Here is a 21,986-nt window from a genome sequence, read left to right on the forward strand (position 1 = left end):
TTCACGCGATAATTTACACTGTACACAAAAAATAATTAACCCGACTACGGCGGTCGAATTATCTGACAAAATGTGACAATGTGATAATCTGGATTTGAAGACTGACATTAATGAGAATCTCTTTGCGGTCAATAAAACAGTCGTTTACATTTTTTGGACGTTTGGTACCTTCCTAATACCAGTATTAATCGATAAAGATATACCGCTTTCAAAAAATTTAAATACAGGGTATTTTATTCTAAAATGGCTGAATCACCCGACAAACGTGAAATAATAACAACCACCACATATTTATGTTGGGCGGAAAAGCATTCGATTTTAGTTTTGGATGTAATATTTTTTTGGCAATTATTTATCGACCGGTTTGTGAACATTATTTTCTTTTATTGTATGCAGGAAAGTTGAAAAACAAATGAGTAAGTTAGAATCAAATGGACTTCTCTCCATTTTTGAAATGCACATCAGCCACTCTCTGTAATGTTCAAATTAAAACAAATAAACTTTTAATCTAAACAATGGATTAACTTTTATTAATATATTACCTACAATAAACCTTATAATATGCCGAAAATCCTCTCAAATTGTGCTATTATTTTTATCCGCAAATCTCAATATGTAGGCGACGAGAGACGCCTTTTTGTATGTAACCTACTCAATTGTGGTAGGTAGGTACCGTGAAAGAATTGTCTTGTATCTTTTAAATATTTTATACTTACCGGTATTGATTTTTTCATTCGGTATTGTAATTCGTACCTACTTCTGAAGAATATCATTATTTAAAGTATTATTTTAGAATGTTTCATTTTAGAACACATTTGAAATACTTACCTACTTACTGCTGTTTTCGGCTACCAAATTTCCACCTAATAATCTATTAAATCATAGATAAGAAGATGAATTTAACACGTTAGATATGCTCGTAAGATAGCAAAATTAAAATATACCTATTATGTCGGACATTATTTAGTAAAAATAATAACAATATTATCAATAAAATATTATTGAATATGAGTAAGAACATAATTATTATTAATATTATACATTTATTGGATTGCGTTATCATGTCTGGTGGGCAAAGCACAATATTACATCATGTTCTTAATGTAGTTCACACCGTCTGCTTTTTAGTTCGAAGGTTAATAAAAGAGACTCAGTTGTCCCGCGATGTTTGAACAAGATACTGTTGTCTGTGAAAAATATAATTTGGTGAAGTGTTAATTTTAATTGCTCATTTCGGAACGTAGCGTTTGCATTTATGTCCGCGTACGGAATTCAACTTAAAATTACCGCCGAGGAAACTGTCAACATGGCTTCTAACAATAGCAATCATACTTCTAAAATTTGTACTAAAACTTATAAGGGATATTGCACCACCACCTCTAGGAGGTCCAAGGGTGCAAATGGAACTATTTCCAGCAGAACGCAAGCATATCTGGCAGCCTGTAACGATCATCATAATGGTAAATATGGTAAATACATTTCAATTAAATATTACCTATCCTGCTTCTCCAAAAAATAACCATACATCGGGTTTTCTTCCTTGCGGAAAACTTTAATAGTTTTTTTACTTGATACGCCATAATATTATGTACTTTCCAGATTATAGTATTATCAGAGCCGAACCTGTGCTGGATTTTAAACTGGCATTTTACGAAATGTTAAATATTTTAAATAATCTTCTAGGTTTTGTCCTGTATGAAATTACACGTCTTACAGTCACGAATGTTTTGGTTGATGCTTGGCAAATTTATGATTTTTCCATACAGATCTGTGGATAGTAAACATTACTTAAGGGGGGACATGCTCAGCGTAGGTCAAAGTGGAGCTTTTGTTCTATTTTCAAACCATGATCCTGGACATACATTAAACGTTGTCGATAATCTATTTATATATTATTATCCTTTATATTTATTTTAAACATTTGATGACTGCATAAAGTATTTTTATTACATAAAATAGTATTCTTTTAAACCTCTCGCTCTAATGTTTTAGAATATAGTCATATTTCAGTACATAAATGTGCAGTGGTGTTACGATTTTTTACATTTATTAATTTTTAAACGCATTTATAAAACCATCAGTATAATTTATATCGACATTATTATAGTGAAGTGAAATTATATTGATAATCTCTGTGATCCCAAATTTGACAAGAATTAGGCATTTTATTATTCAAAAAATGGGCAAGATTAACACATTTGAAGATAATTCTAAAGATACTTATTATAAGCTATGTCTTTGACCATTCAAGTGCGATAAACATCCTATGAATAATGATTGCTTTGTAATAATTATTGACCTAAGAATAAGGTAGTGTTTTTTTGAAATACGCCATTTCTTTTGGCATTCCCCAGTGGTTAAGCTACAACATACGGCCGTAGCCATAAATTGACAGACTATAATTGAAGTAGGGAGTAAAATGATGTTAACGCGCGTGTTTGAACATGTATCGTTTAAAAAATATATATATTTTCGGTTAGGTAAATGTTCAAACACGCGCGTTAACATCATTTTAAAATCATTTTAACATCATTTTAAATTAATAATAATATAATGTATTACTAGATTAGTATGTGATATAATAGATAGTTAGCCAAGCCTTGCAATAAAATTGATAGAGGGTACCTACTTAATATCAGAGCTGTGTCTTTTCCTCCTTCATTTTAAAACACATTTTATTACGTATTATTAATTATTGTTAATTGATCGGCAATGTATAATATATAGCGACAGAAAAAAAATCAAAGTTTGATTCCTATGTTTATTTTTTTTATTAAAATTGTGTGACTGTTTCTTTAAAAATTGATTAAAACTAAAACTTAAAACTGTTCTTTGAGCTTTACCATTGGTTCTATCCAGCACTCGAAATGGAGAATTTTACGAACCGGAGCGCTCGGTAATTTTATGAAAATATTATCATAGTTATCTAATTTTATGTGTTTTATAAAAAATAAGTGTGTGATTTTTTGTTATATTATGGCCATTCTAGCTCAAGTGGTAAAATTATTTTTCCATGAGACGGAACGACAATGTTGCCGATTTTACGACCCGGAACCCTGGATCTATCACCAAATAAGAGTTACTTACCCAGATGACTTCCATTTAAGGCACCAAAGTTCATTAGGCTTTTCGTTCCTTCCAACCAGCTCCTCTCTTGCAACCCAGAGAGACTTTCTAGATTTTAGTCGCCATGTGGATGAAGAGACCATGTCGATACGAAGAGAACGTTTAGAATTGTTATATTCCCTTTGAGTCGCTGTGTCTCGCCTGAGCTTTGGTGGAAGGATAATATTTAAAAGTATCTGCAGGCGGTAGCCTTAGTAGTATGGTAGGGAAGAGTGTTTCACTTATAATACGCATGGTTGAATTGAGCTCCGTGTCAATAATGTCAGCATGCGCATCACAGCATCAAACTGGGGCACGCTATTCGGCCTAGGGCCTAGCTAAACTAGGGCACGCGAGGCAGCGCGAAGGGTACATAGGCATATCCCCATGTTTTCCCTATTCCTTTAATAATATTAACACTGGTTTTTATTTATTTATTTGCTTAAGATGGAGTTGGTAAGTCATGCTCCGATTTAGTGTCACACCATGCCATCCCATGTCATGCCATCCCTTATAGGGGTCGGCCACCATTAGAACGATTTTCCCTTTATCATCTACTACCCGGTTCAGTTCAGTTCGGTGGAACTGCACTCGTGCTAATCACGAGTGTTCTTCGCGGCATTGCCCTCTGTCACGTTTACCATTGTACACCCCATATATATTTATTTTGAAAATTTAACCTTGACTGATGCATCGTGTTTGGCATTATGCAGTTGGAAGACACACGCGATACGCTTGGATGAGTTTGACTTCAAACACCAGTCGTTGTTTACATGGCTTTGAATCTAAGGGGCTCCTGTGTCTTATCCATTGATCCGGTCTGAAACGCCAAGGCAATATCATCCACATATTATACTAATTTTCTCCCCTGACTTGATCACAACAGTTTCTCTCTGATCCAAAAAATCCTGTTCTGAAATTATATAAATAACTAGCCAATGCCAATAAATCGAACAAATTAATAAAATTTGTTCGATTTCTAGGCGCGCACTTATAATCACACACCTAACCGCACATGGTTGTAAGTGGGTTATTTTCGAGAAGTTTCTTTTCGAGCCCACTAAGTCGTTACCAACAATGCAGTCTATAATCTGTGCAAGTTTCATCAATATTGGTCAAGAGTTTTTTTACAACGTTTTTATTAGGTCGTATTCTTATTTGTCCGGTGGTTGTTTATCCAGTACAAATCTTGCAATCGATTATTAACTAACTTCCCGGCTAGCTAGACATTTTAAACTTTTAGAATATATCAGAACACGATACCAATGCATTATTTTAATACTTTTAGCCATCTTTAAGTAGAATTGAATTCATTTTCAGTTAATTCTGTTTTGTATGAAAAGTTATTTCGGAAGAAATCCGTAATCCAATCCACTATTATTGGTTACTAGGGGTCTGGGGTCCTAGCAACTAAATTATTAATATATACGTGCGTTACTATGGAAATCAATATGAAGTGTCAAAATGACATTTCAGTATTATTTCTATCAAGTAAAAAAAAATTTGATCGTTTAAGTTAGTCTAGTCAAATTTATATGATTCAACAGAAAATTTAAAAAGGTTGTAAGTATATAAAAAGTTCTTTTTATCTTGTAATTATTTTAGTTATAACCGAATAAACGGATTATAAAATCATAAATGATGATAGTAAAAAACATTTGGTTCTAAAAGAAAAATCCAACAACAAAATCACAGAACAAGTCATAATATAACAATTATCATTGATAGTCACAGTGGGACCGGCAAGGTATCAATTATTCATGCAACAGCCTCCGGTTTGGCCTGGTGTATAGCTGAAACTCTTCCGGAGAAGGTATACATGCAGAATGACTCCAATATGTTCGTCGTGGCTTTAATCCTACCATACATGAAAATTGGGGATTGTTTCAAACTCCACTTTTGTATCATATAAGCACATCTAATATGCCCACCGTCATATTTTCGTGGATGCCTAAAGCCGGGTGTGGATCTACAATTAAAAAGGAGCTCCTCACGCCCGATGCTACAAAGTCACTTTCAAAAATAATTCCTCAAGCGAAGGCGTTTCTTCATACGATTATTGTATTGATACTATTCTTTGTTGTTACAGTGCCACGCAACTATTGCGCGCCGCCCCCAAAGCCAAGTTTACCACGACTGGAATCCGTCGCACGAATTGGCTCCATTCCAGTGATTGAAACTGGATTAGACATCGGTGAAAAAATATACACGAAAATAAAGGTATGTAACTCCCCATTTAAATAATTATGTTTTTAAATGTCCTAAAACAGTGACGTCCTTGGGCATAGTGTCGTTAAATTCGTTACGTACCTTTTTTATTATTTATTTTCGGCTATCTTGAACATTCACCAAATTTGTTTTTATAATTTACTACAATTATAGCATTTCCACGGAACTTACTTTCAAAAAGTAATGGTTTTAAGTATATGAAAGTCTGCGCTGACAGGTTTGGAGACACCACTGTGATAATTTTATATGTGCTTATACTTTGATATTAACGCCCATGATGGCCGAGCTGCTAACGCGTCGGCTTATAATGTCGTGGGTCCCAGGTTCGAATCCTGGGTCTGGCAAATACACATATTATTTTTCAATGTGTGTTTAGAATCAGAGTATGGACCAAATAATTTGAGCAATTAGTTAACATCCATTTCTCGCAAAAAAATATAATTCTATTAAAACACAATCACTGCTGACCTTTTAATTACCACATTTAAATAACACGTTAATTATATCTAATGGCCAATTACTCCAAACGCGCCAGTCGCGGTGTTAAAAACGTCCACTCTGTGGAGGATCATAATAATATGATCTTCTTAGGATCGGACATGGTCAAAAAAACAATAGTTTTTGTACTAAAAGCTAAGCTTTCGATACCTACTTTACAATGAAGCCACTGCTCTCAAAAGTTGTAAAATCTATCTGTATTCGTTCCTTCGTTCGCCGCCCTTTATAATATGTCGCCCCTGTGCAACGTATAGCCTGCATACCCCCACGGGACGTCACTGAATAAATATGTAACCATACCCAATTTATCAATAGTATCAATGATTTTACAATGTATATTACAAATTAATAGACCTTGGTAGAAGGAAGACAGATTCTTCTAGAATTGACGAAATGACTTTGGAGCGGTGTTAGTGTCATTGGAAAGTACACCTAAATCACTGCCAAAATAATCTCGATATTATTATAATAGATTAACATGTTATTATATATTATTACATTACTATTATCATTTGTCTATATCTATAAAAAAACGTGAATAACAATATCTAATTATCTAAAAATGTGTTGTTTCGAAATTCAAAAGCGTGATTAGGCATTTTATTAGGTTCAAAATTCATTTAAAATTAACATATCAAATCAAAATAATTCTGTTACCTTCGAGATGTTATATTTTTTTTTTTTATCTTTCGCGTGATTTTTTATGCATCATTGTCATCAGACCAAAACAAAATACGTACCAATAAAAATATACTAAGTAGGTAATTGGTCATTACGAAAAATATCGACCACAATTTTATATCAATAATAATTAATATAATATTATACATAATGCTTCCTTTCTCAATTATTGCGTTGCAAAATTTTGATCACTCGTCGCTTAGGTATATAAAATAATAATAATTATCCAGCGATAATGATTGTAAACCGAAAATTAAATGATAAGATGCGCCAGTATGAGTTGTCTGCCGAGTGATGGCGCCACATGCTACATTTGACATAATAATATCATTGAATACTTTTATACTGGGATGAACTTAGTTCTAAGTTCGAACATCTGACGATTTATTTAATTTCAAATTCAAATTTATTTTACATATTTGACATAAAGTAATTGTTAACAAATTTCAAATAATTACAAGAGAAAAATAACTTTTTATATAAGTACTTACGTTTTTAAATTTTCTGTTGAATCATATAAACTTGACTTGACTAGCTTAAACGATCAAAAAAAATTGTATTTGATAGAAATAATACTGAAATGTCATTTTGACACTCATATTGATTTCCATAGTAACGCACATATATATTAATAATTTATTAGTTGCTAGGACCCCAGACTAGCAACCAATAATAGTGGATTGGATTACGGATTTCTTCCGAAATAACTTTTCATACAACACAGAATTAACTGAAAATGAATTCAATTCTACTTAAAGATGGCTAAAAGTGTTAAAAGAATGCATTAGCATCGTTTTCTGATATAAGTTTCAAATGTCTAGTCTAGTACTAGGAAGTTAGTTAAAAATCGATTGCAAGATTTGTACCGGACAAACAACCACTGGACAAATAAGAATACGACCTAATAAGTTGTAATAAAAATACAGAGTAGGTAATATGAGTAAATAATACAATAATAAAATAATAAAAATAAAAGTACATGGAACCACACAGAGTGAACTACGTTGATAGATTTATCTTAAAAATGTATAAAACAACGTTCACCTAAATTCACTCCACGTAAGTGGAATATATCAATATCCGAAGCGATTTTATTTATTTTATTATATTATATTCATTTATTTATACATAGTTATTATATTATTTATGATGGTATAGATATCTATAGCAATTATTATAATATCATGTTTTAATTCCAAACATTACACGCATTACCTAGCTAAAAGGTTCCTCACGGATGGATCACTGAGATTCGTTAATTGACTTCTGAGCAGCGGTGATTTTCTTTGACGCTGATGACGCAATCGAATCGTCAGAAGTTTTAAAAGGGGGCCTCGAAACAGTTCAAATTAGTCATAAAATTATTATTATATGAAACTCTTAAAAAGACGAAAATGGAGTAAAAATATTACCCAAAGCATAATAAAATCCCAACAATTGACATAAAAGCGGTCTACAACATAACCACTTATATTGTTATGTACTTATCTTTGCTGTCATCTTTAATAATAATAATTTTGAGTTACTAGGTAAGAATTAAGTACCTACCTACGTAGATTCATAGTTGAAATTTATGGTAGTTATTTTGTGTTATTTCGAGGCCTTAAAATCAGTCAGTGCCTCGAGCTTCCTTATTACCTAATTACCAACCTATTTTTTTTTTATTCTTCAATCATTCCAATAAAAATATTGGGAGTATTGACATTTTGGGTTAGTACCCGGGCGGCAATTATCCTTGACACGGCCCTGATCCAGTATACCTACTTGCAGCATTCTCCAATAGTACCACATTTAGAATATGTGAGGATCTCCATCTTGAATGGCCATGCTTCTACTCCATTAAGAAGTAGACGAGCACTGATAACAGTTTAGTGATATCTTTATCCTGACTATTTTCTCATGTGTGTAGGGCCGGGATGAAGATACCCTAATAAGGCCCTAGACACTTTCATCTGCGGTCTTGTAAAATAAATAATGTTAACAACGAGGATTTTTTTAAATTCTCTCAGTTAATTGATTAGAATTTTCCATTTTTATTATTCGAATAACTATAATTTTGTTGGATTTTTACCACGTTTTTCTTAGCTCGTATTCTTGTTTGTCCGGTGGTTGTTTATCCAGTACAAATCTTGCAATCGATTTTTCACTAAATTCCCGACTAGCTAGACATTTGAAACTTTTATAATATATCAGAACACGATGCCAATGCATTCTTTTAATACTTTTAGCCATCTTTAAGTAGAATTGAATTCATTTTCAGTTAATTCTGTTTTGTATGAAAAGTTATTTTGGAAGAAATCCGTAATCCAATCCACTATTATTGGTTGCTAAGAGGGTGGTCCTAGCAACTAAATTATTAATATATACGTGCGTTACTATGGAAATCAAAATGACATTTCAGTATTCTATATTTGTTTGTTGCAAAATAGCAAAAAATGATTTGTTGACAATTTGACCTTATTTGTCCTAAATTATTAATACATAGAATTGTCAAGTTTATATCATTCAACAGAAAATTTAAAAACGTGGTATATAAAAAGCTCTTTTTATCTTGTAATTATTTATAATTATTGTAATATTTTAATACAATTTATAAATATTTATTGATTAGTTCATTATATCTAAGGTTTGTATTGTTTTTTTTTCCGAATGCATATTATTTATATTATTACACGAACAGTGCTGTGATAAAAAAAACAATGTGAACCTTTTATACAGAGGTTATCACAATGTGTGTTTATCTTCCTTCTTGAAACAAAATAAAATGTCGAAAAAAAAATACGGACTCAAACTCAACATACAAAATCCAACGAATCTGTTGCGAGATGTGTTATAAAATATTTATTTATATGAACAAAAGTAATTCCTATTGCAATCTTAGAATGTTGACCCCTATAAACTGTTGAACTATAATAATATGAAATATAAATAAATGTAAATTTCAAATCCGGTTCGTGATCTAATAACAAAATTAATACATTATTATTGTTCAATATTTAAGATTGAAACTATTAGTAACGGAATAATGTTACTATGCAATATGTTCCATCTAAACTTTTAAATGGTAGAAAATAATATAATAAATCCCCCAACGGGGTACTGTCTAATACGGTGACCTCTACTTGTTTTTATCGCGTACCCACAGAACAGATTAATAAATAGAATTCAGATAGGCTATAACCTGATACACTACAGTACTCTCTCAGTAAAAAAACCAGACAAGTGTCCAATTAGTGAAAGCGGCGGATTATAGTGCATACATACAAAATATGGTAATAAATTACAAGATAAAAATAACTTTTATATACAACGTTTTTAAATTTTCTGTTGAATCATATAAACTTGACTTGACTAGCTTCAAAAAGTTTCAAATGTCTAGGTAGTCGGGCAGTTAGTTAAAAATCGATTGCATGATTTGTACCGGACAAATAAGAATACGAGCTAAGAAAAACGTTGTAATAAAAATTAAAACAGATATTTCGTAAAAATAGTTTTTTTGAGAAATTTGTACTAGCAAATTACGGTTTTAGTTTTAATCAAAATCAAGTATTTACTAAATTATAAGTACATATTTATAGACTAAATATTAAACAGTAAATCACTTGACACAACCAGTTGTTCAGTGAGGCAGATATTCTTGAATGGCTTAGGATTCCTCGCTTTCCCTATGACCAAAAGCATCATTTTGTGTTCCGGTTGCATTGGACCACGGCATAATTGTGATGCAGTCCTTGGGCACTTTCCTCCCTGGTACATTACTTTCTTCGCAATGAACTTATGTTTTACGAAGGAGAAGTTTCCAAAATAAACCCGTCTCAACTGGGTTGTATACTTGTACGCGGCGGACTACTGAATTTGACAATCGAATACCGGCGAATTATAGAGCTAGATTTTGTGATTTCAACTAGTAAAAATAACGGCGGATTACTGAGAGTGTACTGTACATTTTGAAGCAGGGTTTTGAAAGTATGAGTGTCCTACAAAAATGAAATACTTATTATAGACGTAATAGTGTGTGTTGCAAGCTTCAAATACATCAATATTGAATGAGTGTCAGTGCATAAACCAAAAGCAGTTGTCAAATCTGTAATATATTGTATTCTTAATTCAATAAAAACAAATAAATATGACTGCAAAAGTATGCACTATTTTCATTGGACATTAAACTCTTTGGTCCATGTTATTTTAATTAGCAATTCGCCCGACCCACGGGCCGGCTCTGCCGATAATCCAAATATATTGAAACTGAAGGAAACCTATATTATAATGAAGATGGAACTTTTAGATATGAAAGTGAAACTGATAAAGTTAAAAGTTTGTGTTTTTTATTCTTTTACCTGGGTCGCGCAGAGAAAAACACCATGCATTAGTATCACAAACATAAAATAAATGTTTACATTATGTAATAAAACATCACTATTCAGAATGATAATCAATTCAGTGGCAGTTTTATATGATGCAGAGAAAACAATCTCTATATCAGATAGTATCAAAATCCTAAAAATATAGGTATTATTCATTATAAGAGTAAGTGTAAGAAATCAATCAAAGAATTAAGCTTATAAAATCAGGTAACATAGCCAGAGTTATAATCAGGGAACTGAAATACCTTACGGGTGTGTAGTAACAGGCAACCGATCTCGAGTGTGGAAGAATATGGGATAAACTTAAACACCTGTCAAGAATACGCTTGTACTTCGTTCTGACAACTGGTCTCGGCTTATTCACTGACGCTCATTCAATATAGGTGTATTTGAAGGTTACAACACACACTATTGCACGTCTATAATGTGTGGTTCGTTTTCGTATGACACTCATACATTCAAAACCCTGCGTCAAAATATAGTCTATCGGAGTTCTATTTATTAATCTGGTCTGTGGTTATAATTTTTAACAATGTTTATGTTGGCAGTAACAAAAATTCCACTATTAAATTTGTTTTATTAATCGTACAAACTACTTATAATACGATTACTATCAGGCTAAAAATGACCATTCTTCCATTGTCTCATTTCATCACAAAAAAATTACCCTCCTGTCACAATTATGTCACATTTTTGCATTTTTAGACTGTACGATGTGCGGGTCCTGTACAACGTACAGTTCATAATAATTGTACCTTCGTGTCCACCCCAACTGTCTCCAAAGATACCACACAGCACGCTTCACTCAAATGAGCCCATCCCTATGTTCATGTTTTTAGTCATGCACTAGGTTCTTACATGCATTTCAAGTGTCAGTTCAATGCCTTGGAACAAAGACTTCATTAGACTAAAGTGACTTACAAAATATGAATGTTACCTATTATTCTCCCATATCTGTACTTATCTCTATCTGTCATCTAGCTTCCATAAATTTACCTACTGATTATCTGAGCAGAAAACTACCTATTAAAACTATACTATCGCCTACTAGTTGTGTAAACGTTGATTACGTTCAATAATGCACGTAATTATTAAACATAATATGACATAGTAATATACCAGATATGGTTCAACTTTGACCGATCGAATCAAATGTGTTCTTGTAGCAATAACTTACTTGGAGCTTTATATCCAGCACACTGTCAGTGGCGGGCTTGGAGACGTGGAGTCTTGGGGCACTGATCCATTGCAAAAATATATTCATGCGATAAACCGCCATTGGGTGTTAAAAATATAGCAATAATTAGGTTGCCATTGGGTTTAAAAACTTGCTAAAAAAAAAGATTGCTTCATTTGCTTCATGCAAAACTGTCACTGTACCGGCACAAGAACCAAGAAATAGCCCACAGAACAGATTAATAAATATAATTCAGATAGGCTATACCCCAATACACTACATTTTGAAGCAGGGTTTTGAATGTGTGAGTGTCCTTCGAATATGAAACACACATTATAAACGTGCAATAGTGTGTGTTGCAACCTTCAAATACACCAATATTGAATGAGCGTCAGTGCATAAACCGAGAGCAGTTGTCAGAACGAGGGACCCTATTTAAGTTAATTTCGTAATTTCTTAATTTTTGTAATATCGTAATTTAGTCTATTTAACCGAAGTTACCTATTTTTAAATATTTTTGGATAACTACATATTTTTACATATACTAGGTTTAAGCACATAAACACAAAATTTCAATGTTCCTGGACCAATTAAATAGTATTTTAAATAAAAATACTGGTCTTCAAACGCTGCAGAATATTAAAGCTGTTTTGATTTTGAAAATCCGTCAGATTCCTCAGATGTTTAAATTTTTTCTACTTCAGAAATAGTTTTATTTACATCCGTAATAATAACATCTGTAGAAGTGGAAAGAAGTTTTTCCATGTATACAAATTTGCGAAGATCAAATCGTCAAAGATTCACTTTCAAAAATTTGAAGCATTATTTTATTATTTACTAGCTGAAGTACCCGGCTTCGCATAGGGTCGCTTCGTGGTTATATTTATCTTAGATATTTAAAAAATAATAAGAGGTAATTTGTTTTTATGTTTAATATGGCAATATGAAAATAATTCTAATAGGAGTATAGGTCAAACAAAAGACCACTAAATTAAAATCGAATCCAAAGTATGCAAACCAAGGCCTGAACAAAAACGATGCATGAGTGCGAGTGAGAAAGTATTCGGCACCCTTATAATCTCTGCGACACACGCTAGAGTAAGATAAAAGGTCTACATATGTTTTCGTTAGTTTCCAAAAGTATCGCCAACAAATCGTGGAGAATCGCTTCACGTAGCATCGTAGCTCGTGTTGCTAAATTGCTATTTTTTGTGTTAGACATAAAGTCAATGGTAAATATTTTTTGTTAATTAAGTAGGAAAGATGGTTCTGTGTGTTGTATTAAAATATGGTAGCCGTACTGATAAGCAAGAATATGGTATTACGTTTCATAGGTAAGTTGATACATGTTCATGATAATTTATTTGTATATTATTATATATATTATCAGTGACCTAGTGTTTCTTTAAAATAACTTAAATTATGGATATCTTTACCTAATGGTTGCATTTTGACCGCTTAAAAATACTATATAACGTAAAAAAATGGAAAATTATATTTTAATTCTGAGCGTCTAGTGCGAGCACTTTGGGCGAGCACTACCGAAATGGTCTATGGTCTCGAACATTTGTAGACAAATGCGTTCGCTCGCTCACAAACCAAACGCATCGCACGCAGCTTCATTTAGCAATGCAACGGGTGGTGTCTAGATGTATCTATAGTCTATGATGCAAACGTTATTAATATGTAGTAAAAAAAATCAAAATTGCATGGAACAAACAAACAATAAACGTTGTATTTTATATAATACTAATTTAGAAACCTTCGCAGGTGTACGCACAACAACTCACAAAAGTTTCATCGCAATCGGTTGAATGTTATAGGAACGCATACGAATAGAAGAAGTAGATGATTTTCTAATCCAGAAATCTTCGTGGGCATGCGCACGACAACTCACCAAAGTTTCATTGCGAATAGAAGAAGAAAGAGATGGTTATTCTAATTCAGAAACCTTTGCAGGTTTTGGCACAATTATTGACGAAAGTTTTATTGCAATCGGATGAATGGAAGAATATAAAATAAAAGAAGAAGATGGTTGTATTAATTCAGAAACCTTTGCGGGTGTTACCACAACAACTGACGAAGGTTTCATCGCAATCGGATGATTAGTGTAGGAACCATACGAATAAAAGAAGATATAATGAAGAAGAAGAAGAAGATGGTTGTACTAATTCAGAAACCTTTGCAGGTGTTGGCACAACCACTAACGAAAGTTTCATCGCAATCGAAAGAATGGTATAGGGAATATACAAATAAAAGAAGATAGAATGATGAAGAAGAAGAAGAAGAAAGAGATGGTTGTACTTATTCAGAAACCTTTGCGGGTGTTACCACAACAACTGACGAAGGTTTCATCGCAATCGGATGAATGGTATAGGAACCATACGAATAATGTATAAAGTATAAAGAATAATGTATAAAGTATAGGAACCATAAGATATAATGAAGAAGAAGAAGAAGATGGTTGTACTTATTCAGAAACCTTTGCGGATGTTACCACAACAACTGACGAAGGTTTCATCGCAATCGGATGAATGGTATAGGAACCATAAGATATAATGAAGAAGAAGAAGAAGATGGTTGTACTAATTCAGAAACCTTTGCAGGTGTTGGCACAACCACTAACGAAAGTTTCATCGCAATCGGATGAATGGTATAGGGACCATACAAATAAAAGAAGATAGAATGATGAAGAAGAAGAAGATAGTTGTAGGTACTTATTGAGAAACCTTTGCGGGCGTTACCACAACAACTGACGAAGGTTTCATCGCAATCGGATGAATGGTACAGGAACCATACGAATAAAAGAAGATATAATGAAGAAGAAGTAGAAGAAGATGGTTTTTCTAATTTAGAAACCTTTGCGGGTGTGTGTACAATAACTGACGAAAGTTTCGTTGCAATCGGATGAATGGTATAGGAACCATACGAATAAAAGAAAATAGAATGATGAAGAAGAAGAAGATGATGATTTTTCTAATTCAGAAACCTTTGCGGGTGTACATACAACCACTTACCAAAATTTCATCGTAATCCGATGAATGGTATAGGAACGCATACGGGACAGACAGAAAGACAGACAGACAAACAGGCATACAGACAGACAGACATTCATTTTTATATATAAGATATGGCCTATACTCTTCACGAAAGTGCAAGCAATAAGTTAACAAAGTTTTATCGCAATCGGATGAACGGTATGGCAGTGCATTCAATACGAACAAACAAACAAACAAACAAACACACAAACAAATATTATTATTTTTTATATATTATGTAAGAAGAAGATTGTAATAAAGCATTTTCTGTTTGTGAATAAATAATAAATTAAACTTTTGAAATATATATGATTTATTGTAATAGGTACATATTTAAATTATTAGCACCTATTTTTGTTTTTTAGCATATATTTATGAAATTTTAAAAACATATTTTCCAATTATTATGTCTACATATTTTTGGTATGTTCATTTTTTAGCACCTAAAAATCCTAAGCCTAGTAATGCCATTTTAAGACATTTCACAAAAATTAACATTTTATATTATTTTATGGTTATTTTTATCAATAAAACGTAATTTACTAAGTTCTCTTGAACGTCTTAGATTTTCTTTAATTATTCATAGTTTCAATGATTTTTTTAAAAATTTGTATATTGATGTTCCTTTAAAAAAATATTTTAACATTTTTAGATATACGTATTGAAAAAATTGTTTTAAATGACGTAAACCATAATTGAAATGTATTAAATTGCTAAATTGCAGCTTTCGTATTATGTCGCAAGAGACATTACGCTCAGTAATTCAGCATTTATAAAAGAAAAATAATATGCAAAAGCCTATTTGCCCTCTGAAACGCAAGCGTTTTAAGTTTTTATTTTTCAAACTGAAAACAAAAGGAGAAATACGGGATTTCTACATTCAATGATCTATTATTATTTCGTTTGCTCTAAATTAAACCAAGTCCCTCTATGTAGTCAGGCCGTGAAATGGAAGTGTGCATTATAATCGTAGTGCTAGTTATTGCTTATACTTTGACTGCAATTAATTATTTATAATTTTACACTTTATGGGTTAACATGACTGAAGGAAATCAAGAAGATTTGTCCTAGGTTCATCATATTTCAATATTTACATCTATTTAAAATATTATCACACAACAAATAATAGTAATCACAACCAATGTGAATATATGACCAAAATAGAAAATAATATGTGCATTTCTGTCATTACAGGATTCAAACGCTTTAACAAAATGGTCGCTGACAAAAGCGGAGTCATCTTTCCTCGCATCTCTGAACCTCGCCATACCAGCTGTTAATTACTTTAGTGGACCCATCTCCAGAATTGATCAAATGCTATGCAAGAGCCTAGATATTGTTGAACAAAGAGTACCATCTGTTTACCTACCTCCACAAATGGTAATTATTTTTCATGATTCATGATTATTTTCAATCGCCATATAAATGATTCTTTCTAGGTCCAGTGAGAGACAGTTAATTTTGAAAAGGATTATTGTCATAGAATAATTAGTATTGTATTTTATGATTTTCATTTCTAACCCATAGACTAGAAAAATCCTAGTAAAAAACTTGGACTGTGTGGAATTCGAATACACATTTTCACTCCCCGGATGAGTACTGTTGACTAATTTAGCTTCTAGCTAATTAAAAAGTGTGTTTCTTGCAAATAATTTATAATAGCTTCACTATCTAAAGGGTTTTAATTTCTTGTCAAAAAATGGATGTCAACTTTGTAATTTAATTCAAGATATAGTTAACCTATTTTTTTTAATTGACTATCCGATGTGGGTCTTGGCCATCTTACGAAAATGTTTTGTGTGTACGAATCTCACATGGTACATGATTTTTGTGTTCCAAGGTTTTTCAAAATGATATACATAATTTCAATAAAAATAATGTTGCATTCAAAAATATCGTCTCTGTTCTGGCAGAACACACTAACTGGAGAATACTAGTTTTGAGTAATTTGACTTTGAAGTTGTTAAAATGTTTGAAATAGTCTATCATGTGAGTTTATTAAGTAATCGTAAAAAGGACGACTTTAAAATAAAAACTGTTTATTTATTAAGTAGGTTTCCAGACGGTAATGTTTGAAATAAGGAACATTTTGGTATAACTAACTCAATATATAATTTTTACGAATTATTAGTGTCTTCTGCCAGAACGATATATTAAGTAATCAATCTTCATATTGAATGTTATTCACCATAGCACTAAAGATTTTATTTGTTAGAAACCATTTTTGAATGTACGTATCTGATACTTGATTGATCTGATATTAGGTGTAAACGAGTTATTATACTGTTTGAAGGAACACAATAGGTAATCTATCATTAAAAATAATGTTACCTACTAGAACTACCATTCTAGGCAGGAATATAACAATAGCATTCAACAATATAATATTATAATAGTATCAATGGGGGATTTTGTTTTCAGATATATTCTAACGCTCAAGATTACGTGAGTTCTCATTTTGTGAAGCCAGTACTGAGAAGGGCAGATTCGGTAAAGCAGCTCGGAGAAGCCGTCATTGACTCCAGGATGACGGCATTTGCAGCTGACACACTGGATAGCGCCCTGAATAAAGCAGACATCTACATTGACAAATATCTTCCTCCCGATTCTCAAGATGTCACAGACTGTGAGTAATTTATTGCGCAAGCTATACTCATACTATGAGAGACAACTGTAACAATTACACAGATAATTAATTTCCCCTCCTATATTATAATATGAAAAGTGACAGAATAAATCTGTAGTAAGATGGCAAAACACAATATCGTCTCTGTTCTGGCAGAACACACTAACTGGAGAATACTAGTTTTGAGTAATTTGACTTTGAAGTTGTTAAAATGTTTGAAATAATGGTCTATCATGTGAGTTTATTAAGTAATCTTAAAAAGGATGACTTTAAAATAAAGACTGTTTATTTATTAAGAAAGTTTCCAGACGGTAAAGTTTGAAATAAGGAACATTTTGGTACTAACTCATTATGTCATTTTTTCGAATTAGTGTCTTCTGCCAGAACAGTGACGATATGACCATTTTTTTTGGCAAATTGAGTTATCTATTAAGATCTACAAGATATCAAAATATGGTATGTCAAAGTCTTATAACAGGATATGAGAAATAATCTGTGTCAATACAGGGTTTTGAATGTGTGAGTGTCCTTCGAATATGAAACACACATTAGACATGCAATAGTGTGTGTTGCAACCTTCAAATACACTAATATTGAATGAGCATTGGTGCATAAACCGAGAGCAGTTGTCAGAACGAAGGACAAGTGTATTCTTTATACATGTTTAAATTTATCCCATATTCTTCTACACTTGAGATTGGTTGCGTGTTACTCCACACCCGTACCGAGAGCAGTTGTCAGAACGAAGGACATGCTTAGAATGACGTATTCTTGACACGTGTTTAAGTTTATCGCATATTATTCCACACTCAAAATTGGTTGCTTGTTACTCCACACCTGTTAGCTATTTCAGTTCCCATTAATTCTGTGGTACCTGGTATAGAAATAGAGGCAGACTGTTCCAAATATTCATGCCTTAAATGAAATACATATTGATTGATTTAAACCCTTAACCAGTGAAATGTTTTATCACCTACCCAGGTGTGTGCATTACCTACTTGAGGGTGGCTAAAATATTCTATCATTTCAAGTACCTACCTAATACAATTTTCAAAGTTTGATAACGGCTGCTCTTTACGAAGATATCCTCACAGCTAACAGTTTTCCAAAAATGTCATAAAGCCGTAATAGAAAAGAATGCACCAAACGTTTATAATCTGTTTTAGCTTTACCAATTTGTAATAAATAATATATTCCTTTCTTCTCTTTGCGGTGGTCGGTGGTGTAGTGTTTATTACTAAAACAGTGCCGCGTCGTAGTTTTTAAACATCCTAATATCCTCCTCCCATCCCCCAGCTTTTCTCGAGCACATTTTTCAATGTATCAAAGATTAGGCACGAAAATTTTTGTAACAGAATAATTGCTGGACTGATGCGCATATGAGACCACCTCTGAACCATGTCCAAACTGCCTTGCACCGAACACTTGAATATCAACGTCTAGTGGTCGACGTGAGCGCGTGGTCCTTGTTTAGTAGGCAATATTTTTGGTCATAATTGCTTCGGAATTGGACTGAGTAATCGTTACTCTTGCAATTTTATGCCCAGTTAACTATTTATGAATAATAATATACATATTTAATTTCTCAATTTTGTCCTAAGTTAAAAATTACTTTGACATAATATTCTATGTTTAAGTGAAACAAAATTATTATGTGTAACATAATACTGTCGAGAACTGTTTGAAGAAGTGCCAGAGCGCTCCAGTCTAGAAAATGACTACAACCACTGTTGCATTATTGAGTTTGAATTCTTTTGGAATTATGTATTTTTAGAAATGCTTTAATTATCAGTGTAAATAAAAAATATTTAGTAAGTTACTATGTAGATACTTTTTTATTACTTATTATCACTATAGCAAAAATGTTTTTAAAAATAAAATTTTCCATTGTAATTAAAAATATTTGTGGATTATTTTGAGGGTTTGTATTATAGATAACCTTAAATTTTAAATATGGTAATATTAAATTATCAGAGTGCACTGCAAGGCAAATAAATATATAATTAACGACTGTCTTAGAATTTTTTCATTATTAACTTTTTGTAATATGATAATACGTTACTAAAATGTATGACCTAACACCAGACACGTACGCCAATGCCAATTAAAATTATTTATTTGATCAGAGTTTTTACCCCCATTTAATAATCAATAATTACTGTATTTTTAATATGTCTGGACAACATGTGCTCAATGTGTGAGAATACACACGACGTAAGCATGCATGTCTGCCACAAAATGAACTTTGCCTACCATTAAAGAAATAACAATGTATGTCTGTCTGGCAAGCAAAGTCTGATACTTTTCCAAGAGACAAAATAGTTATTCATAAATTTATTATCATCTGACATTCATTGAACTCATCAATTAGGCAAACCTTATTGATCTTTTCTCGCTTTAATATCTATAATTATCACACAATTTATAAACGTTAAATTGGTACAAAGTTTACTCTACTGTTGTATTACTCATTACTAATTAGGTTTAATAATTTACTTTATCTCTTTATTCACATTTTGTATAATTGCTTTGAATTTTATTAGACTAGACAACATTGTCAACAGGCAGTTTTATCTAGTTTTAACAATATCCTGTCATTTAGCCGATATAGATTGCAACATTATAATTATACCAGTTATCTAAACACATTGATAAAATTAATGATTCTAATGTTTAAAGTCTGCATAATATACATAATATTTTTTTGTATTTGATAGTAATGCTTCCGTCAGTGACGAAGACTCCTTACTTAGGCGATTATTTAAAGCCTACGTTAATAAAAATAGTAACAGACTGATAGAGACATCAATATGTAATAATATAATCATGGCCATCACAAGGGGGGGGGCTGACAGAGCTCCAGCCTGGGGTCCCGCCGTGGCCAGTTAAGTGCCAGCGGCGCTTTTATGATATATGTGTCGCTGAGTTTCAAAACCCGCTATAACACTTTTTCATTATGTTGAGAAAATCAATAAAAACTTTTTGAACTAAAAGGGTTTTTGAATGTTTCAGTAGTGTTATAGCGGATAATGATTTTGTTTGATTTTGTTTCATAAATGACAGTTAATCGTAGCGGATTTTGAAAGATGCGATAAAATTTTCATGTAGAGATTTTAATAACGAATCCATTGATATATATCTTAATTATTTCAAAAAAGTGTTATAGCGGGTTTTGAAACTCAGCGACACATATAAAGAATATTTATATAATGTGCGATGCAATTTGATGTGGTATGAAGATTGATATAGTTAAATGATAATTCATTTGTAGAATTTTATTTTATTATTATTTTTAGTATGTTTCCAGACTATAAAAATGGCTATTTATCCAATATGTCAGTTGACATTCCGCTCGCAGTCCGAATACAGCGGTCTCGCGACGCAACGCGGACGCAGCGCCCATGTGGCTTCACTCACTTGACCACCAACGGGGTCGCGATTAGTGCTTCATAATATGATGCTGAGTTTCGACAACTCAGCAACATTTTAATCAACTGGATTTATTTAGAAATACAAAAATCGCTAAAAATACACGAAACACCCTTAATTTGACCTCAAAGAACCCTGGGGTTCTGCGGAATACCATCTGGGGAACACTAATGTAAAAATATTACGCTGCCCTTCATCTTAACAATAGGCAGAGGGGCGCACCAAACATCCTTGTCTAGGGGCCCGCTTCCGGATGTGCGGGTCATGAATATAATGTATTATTTGTTGCAATATATCTAACTACAGATGCGCTGTACATTTATTAATAGTCTCATATGCTCAAAGGCTGTAATAATCCGTACATAGATGTATCATGTTCTCTATGGTATAATGTGACATCTACATCAGATGATAAAATGATCGTAACAAACCAACAAATTGTACTAGAGTTTGAAGGCTTTTCATTATCAACCTTCAAGCATATAATTAAATATTAGATCATAATAATTAATTTGAGATATTTTGGAAACTTAAATCAAATTTCAAAAACTAACGCCATTTATCGCCAGTCCTGTAAATATGAATGACAAGTACCTACCTATGCACTATGACCCCCATAGTCAATCTACTTCGATAAGTCACTCTTCGCCAATGATGTCCGCTTTTTAAGTAAAACATATGGACACCACGTTGCACGTCAAGAACCCCTGTCACTTGCCAGCCTTCTTACATATTTCTAAAATCTAAATTATGCCAGTGTGCCATAACTCTGTCAGATACAACAGTCTGAGATTGGTATTTAGGACCTTCCAGTACACCATAATCCGTTTAACAAAACC

At 32.5% G+C, this 21,986-nt stretch overlaps 1 protein-coding gene across 3 annotated transcripts in view; it reads left to right on the top strand.

The window, feature by feature from the left end:
• Lsd-1 (lipid storage droplet-1) overlaps window positions 1-21,986 on the top strand; it is a 41,653-nt gene that overhangs the window by 11,392 nt on the left and 8,275 nt on the right. Inside the window, exons 1-4 of one of the 3 annotated variants that reach the window (XM_085945266.1) lie at window positions 1,127-1,469; window positions 5,195-5,325; window positions 16,287-16,472; window positions 17,514-17,718. In XM_085945266.1, the coding sequence (XP_085801392.1) occupies window positions 1,256-1,469; window positions 5,195-5,325; window positions 16,287-16,472; window positions 17,514-17,718 (736 nt within the window). In that variant the 5' untranslated portion in view covers window positions 1,127-1,255. Of the gene's footprint in view, window positions 1-1,126; window positions 1,470-5,194; window positions 5,326-16,286; window positions 16,473-17,513; window positions 17,719-21,986 lie in introns of those variants that run through there. The other 2 variants (XM_085945267.1, XM_085945268.1) reach the window with 2 other exon arrangements.

Source organism: Rhyacophila brunnea, unplaced genomic scaffold (genome assembly GCF_057557595.1).
Source record: "Rhyacophila brunnea isolate RB1 unplaced genomic scaffold, BYU_Rbru_1.0 scaffold_18, whole genome shotgun sequence".
In the NCBI taxonomy this organism is placed as follows: Eukaryota; Metazoa; Arthropoda; class Insecta; order Trichoptera; family Rhyacophilidae; genus Rhyacophila; species Rhyacophila brunnea.